Below are 4,230 nucleotides of genomic sequence, written 5' to 3'. Positions count from 1 at the left end.
TATAGCTTGGCTGGTGGTGAGAAAGGCCCTCCCCGTCAGATCCTTCCAACACACCAGGAGTCTCAACCCCTCTGCACGTTGCCCTCGAGATGGCTGTGCTGGGGACGAGACTGTTGGCCACCTTCTTATGGATTGTGCCTTTGCAAAGAAGGTCTGGACAGAGATGCAGTGGTTTCTGTCGAGGTTCATCCCGAGCAGTTCTGTGACACAGGACTCTATGCTCTACCGGCTGTTCCCAGGGACACACACCAAGACAAACATCAACTGCAGCTGCAGGATCATCTACTCGGTGAAAGACGCTCTTTGGTCTGCCCGAAACTTGTTGGTCTTCCAGCGCAAACAGTTGTCCCCAACTGAGTGTTGCAGACTGGTACATTCCAAGGTCCAGGACTACGTGCTGAGGGACGCACTAAAGCTTGGGGCAGCCGCCACAAAGGCGCAAAGGGGAAAGGTCGCTGTCTAAGACCTTTCTGCCACAGTGCACCGAGAGGCTGGGAACTATTGAGAGACCCTCGGGCTGTACAGCTCAAAATAAATGTATGCAGTGAATACTAAGTGTGTTATAAATGTATTGAAGCACCTCAGAGTGCAACATGATGTATGTTGATAACTCCAATACATTTTTCTGATTGTCTGCATTGACCATATTGAAATGATTGTAATATTCATTGATTGTATTGATACACCTTGTGATACATGTGTAAAAGTTGAATCTGATTGTACTTTTGTGATGGTGATTTTGAAATGTTTTGGAATGTTCTTCCAGATAATTTATGAATAAAGTATATTTTTCAACAAAAAAAAGGCAGTGGAGGCAGAAACTCTCATCATATTTTTAAAAAATACTTGAAAATGCATTTCACTACTGCAACCTACAGGGCTAAAGACCAAGAGCTGGAGAGTGGGATCAGGCTATATGGCACTTTAACTTCCGGCAAGCACACGATGGGCCGAAAGGCCACGTTCAGCGCGTTAAATTTTCTATGTTTGCAGCAGAAGGTTTTCCAAGCTTGGATTCATTGTTTGAACCGTCTGACACAAACTGAAATATTCGAATCGGGTCTGGCGAGGTTAACTGTATAAATCTGATTAAATTAAATCCATCTACAAGTGCTTGCTTAAAGTTTTTTTTTATATAAAATCGGGTAGGGATTGGTGAGTAGTCGCAGCCAGCCTCAACACACTGAACGGAATAATGTGTTTACTTGTTTGATTTCAAGATAGAACAAGACAGATTTTAAAAAAGGGACAAAGCTGCTCATTGTGATTCCCCGGAGTATGTTTCTCAGGCCTGCACCGCACAACATGTTACATGAACGATGTTGTTAGCAGAGCTCAGCCACCCGCAGTTACCCCCCACTCCTGCTCCGCCTGTGCTCCTACCAGCACCAACCTGCCCAGCGGGCTCCCCACCACCACGGGACACAATTGCGCCTGCCGATTGGCTGCTGCTTAGCAACCTCACGGTAAGCTCACGTGACCCGCCTTTAATGCTGGGGCGCTCGAAGCTTGCAGACAATTGGAGAGCATCAACCCTGCATCAGCTCTTTCGTGCAGCACCACAATAACATGCTTTCCAAATCAGTACCGACGTCTTTCTGAGCTGATATTTGTTACTTAGTTTTTTTTACTTATTTTTTTATATATAACAATGACCGGAGTGTTTGACAGCCTTGCTGCAGATATGCATTCGAACCAAATTACCTCGAGTTATCACACCATGCACAAGTCACAGGAATCTCCAAATTTGCCAGTGTCTACTGCAACTGACAGCAGCTATTACAATGGGCAACAGCACGGTCCCTGCGCCGGGTCACCTTATGGACAGCTTAACTCCTACCAGTTCCATATTGGTAACATGAACAACCTTTCGTACAGTGCCAAATCCTACGAAATTAGTTATTCAAATTGTTACAACTCCTACAGTTCCTATGGTTCAAATAATTCGCCTGCAAATACTGATGTAGGTAAGTTTGTCAGCATGTGAGAGCACAGCGTCCTGCATTTAAATACACAATGCCGACTTCCGCGTCTGGATGCCTGCCTTCATAACTTGTGATGGCACTGTAAATGTTTCTAAATCGAAAATGATTTATTTTTGTTTCAGAAAAAGACTGCGAGCCTGAAATCAGGATAGTCAATGGGAAACCAAAGAAAGTTAGAAAACCTAGAACTATTTATTCCAGCTTCCAACTCGCAGCTTTGCAGAGGCGTTTTCAGAAGACCCAGTATTTGGCTTTGCCAGAAAGGGCCGAGCTGGCTGCTTCCATGGGCCTTACCCAAACTCAGGTGAGACTATACAAGGGAGACATCATTCGAGAGATTTTGATATTTTTTTGTGGGGATGGGGGGGGGGACATTTATATCGATTTGATGTGTTCACACTTAAACCAACCAGTTCTTTAAGCTCAATTTGCAACTTGTGCAAATACATTATTTTAGGGCTTTACGAGTCTGGAGCAATGTAAATGTTTTCTACACGGTCTGTAAGTCCGTTTTTTCTGACATTTTATTTTTGAAATATAGGTAAAAATTTGGTTTCAGAACCGCCGGTCTAAATTTAAGAAAATGTGGAAAAATGGAGAAATGTCAAAAGAGCCGAATCTAAGTGCCGGCGAGTCTCCTCCCTGCAGCTCCCCTCCATCCTCGATAGCATGGGACTATTCTACGCACCAGAGAATCAACAGCAACTCAACCATCGCACAGAACAACGGCCCGGCCGCGGCCTTTATAGGGAACTACTCCTGGTATCCTGGTTCAAATAGTGCTTCACAATTTCATTCAACCCCAATTCTTCAACATCAGCCCACGATCAACCCAGGGACAATATACTGAACCCACATTACTGCAGACAGACAGATGGCCGAGAGCCTTCCAAGACAGGGAAAATTCAAATGTTTCAAAGAAAAAAAAATACTGCAGTACCATCCTTTATAACGTTTGTAATAACTGGTGCCTTTGCAAATGACCTCATTTTCTATGTTTTCCAACAAACTGTGTGGTATTTATGAACTGTAGACAGTTCAGTGCTCGTTATTAAAACTCGCTGTGTAGACGATCGAAAATAATCTGTAAATAAATACATTTTTTCGTGCAGAACTACCTGAATACGAATGTGCAACTATTGGATTATTTGTTGTGATATAACCATGATATTATTGTGTTACTTATGTAGCTGCGCCAATGATGTCTGAGTTACTGTACCATTGATATGTACCCGTTGGTTCAACCCTACATTTAAAGTCTTTTGGAAAAGGATTGAAATTGTGCTACTGATTTTTCCACAAGTCATAGATTTGGAAAAATAACTATTTTCTTTATTTATTCTAAAAAAACAACTTCTTTACAGTGTTGCTTTTATGAAAAGAAATATATTATTTAAATAAATATTGTTTAACTGTTATGTCTATGTTGCTAGATTAATGACAAACTTTTGACTAAAGCCATTTTTTAATTAAAATATGTTTTCTTTTGATTTTAGTTGTGGTTTTATTGAAATGTACAAGAAAATCTCCCAGTAATGATCACAGCTGCGCGGCCAGCCTGTACTAGAACACTATCCAAATGTTTACCAGCAAGGATACTAGTTTGGAAAAGACATACAGCGCCATAGTTTAGCTGTGTGCTATTAACGTATAGGCGCCAAATCAGGATTGTTACAACTGGGTACTTGTTTTGCAGATTAAAGATATGTATGCGTTACGGCGGCAATGTCTTAACGCAGACATTCATCAATCAGCTGCAATTCTCTACATTATATCCTGCTCCGCCCTCCGGAGAGCTGGCGCCGGATAAATTTATCTCATAAATATTCCCTCTGACGTAACTGTTGGCGAACCAGGTTGGAAGTAGAATAATGGCTCGTTATCGAAAGAGTATTTAATTCCCCCTCAATGTGAGTAGTTACTCAAGCAGGTTTAGATGTATAGTTAGGATAATTTTGCTGGTAAATAGCTTGCAATAGTTGTGCTTAAACTGTTAATGTTACTGTTCTTACTCCTGGGACGCAAAACGAATTCTGACCTAACACTCAGACAAAACAATTCTATTCAGAAATACATTACGATTGTGTGGCATCGTGTTTTCACATTTTAGTTTCAACCCTCCGCCGCCTGGAAGGAACCTTTCAACTCAAAGCGGATTGAATAATCTATGTGCATAATAACTACTTGAAAGATTCTCGAAGAAGACCTAACATTGTCACTGAAATTAAATGAATGACAAAGTAGT

The 4,230-nt window shown here is 41.6% G+C and overlaps 1 protein-coding gene and 1 long non-coding RNA gene across 2 annotated transcripts in view; both read left to right on the top strand.

The window, feature by feature from the left end:
* Nucleotides 1–1,525: 1,525 nt before the first annotated feature.
* Nucleotides 1,526–3,461, top strand: LOC121285010 (homeobox protein Dlx2a-like). The gene is made up of 3 exons (XM_041201082.1): nt 1,526–1,967; nt 2,108–2,289; nt 2,527–3,461. Exons 1-3 carry the CDS (start codon nt 1,652–1,654, stop codon nt 2,833–2,835), a joined length of 807 nt encoding a protein of 268 aa, XP_041057016.1. The 5' UTR covers nt 1,526–1,651; the 3' UTR covers nt 2,836–3,461.
* A 366-nt stretch (nt 3,462–3,827) lies between these two features.
* The window catches only part of LOC121284876, a 4,811-nt gene continuing 4,408 nt past the window's right edge, over nt 3,828–4,230 (top strand). The window contains exon 1 of the long non-coding RNA XR_005944565.1: nt 3,828–3,895. This is a non-coding gene — a long non-coding RNA (uncharacterized LOC121284876). The remainder of the gene's footprint in view (nt 3,896–4,230) is intronic.

Source organism: Carcharodon carcharias, chromosome 12 (genome assembly GCF_017639515.1).
Source record: "Carcharodon carcharias isolate sCarCar2 chromosome 12, sCarCar2.pri, whole genome shotgun sequence".
Taxonomy (NCBI): domain Eukaryota; kingdom Metazoa; phylum Chordata; class Chondrichthyes; order Lamniformes; family Lamnidae; genus Carcharodon; species Carcharodon carcharias.
The sequence above is the reverse complement of the archived record's forward strand: the minus strand, read 5'-3'. Positions and strand labels throughout refer to the sequence as shown.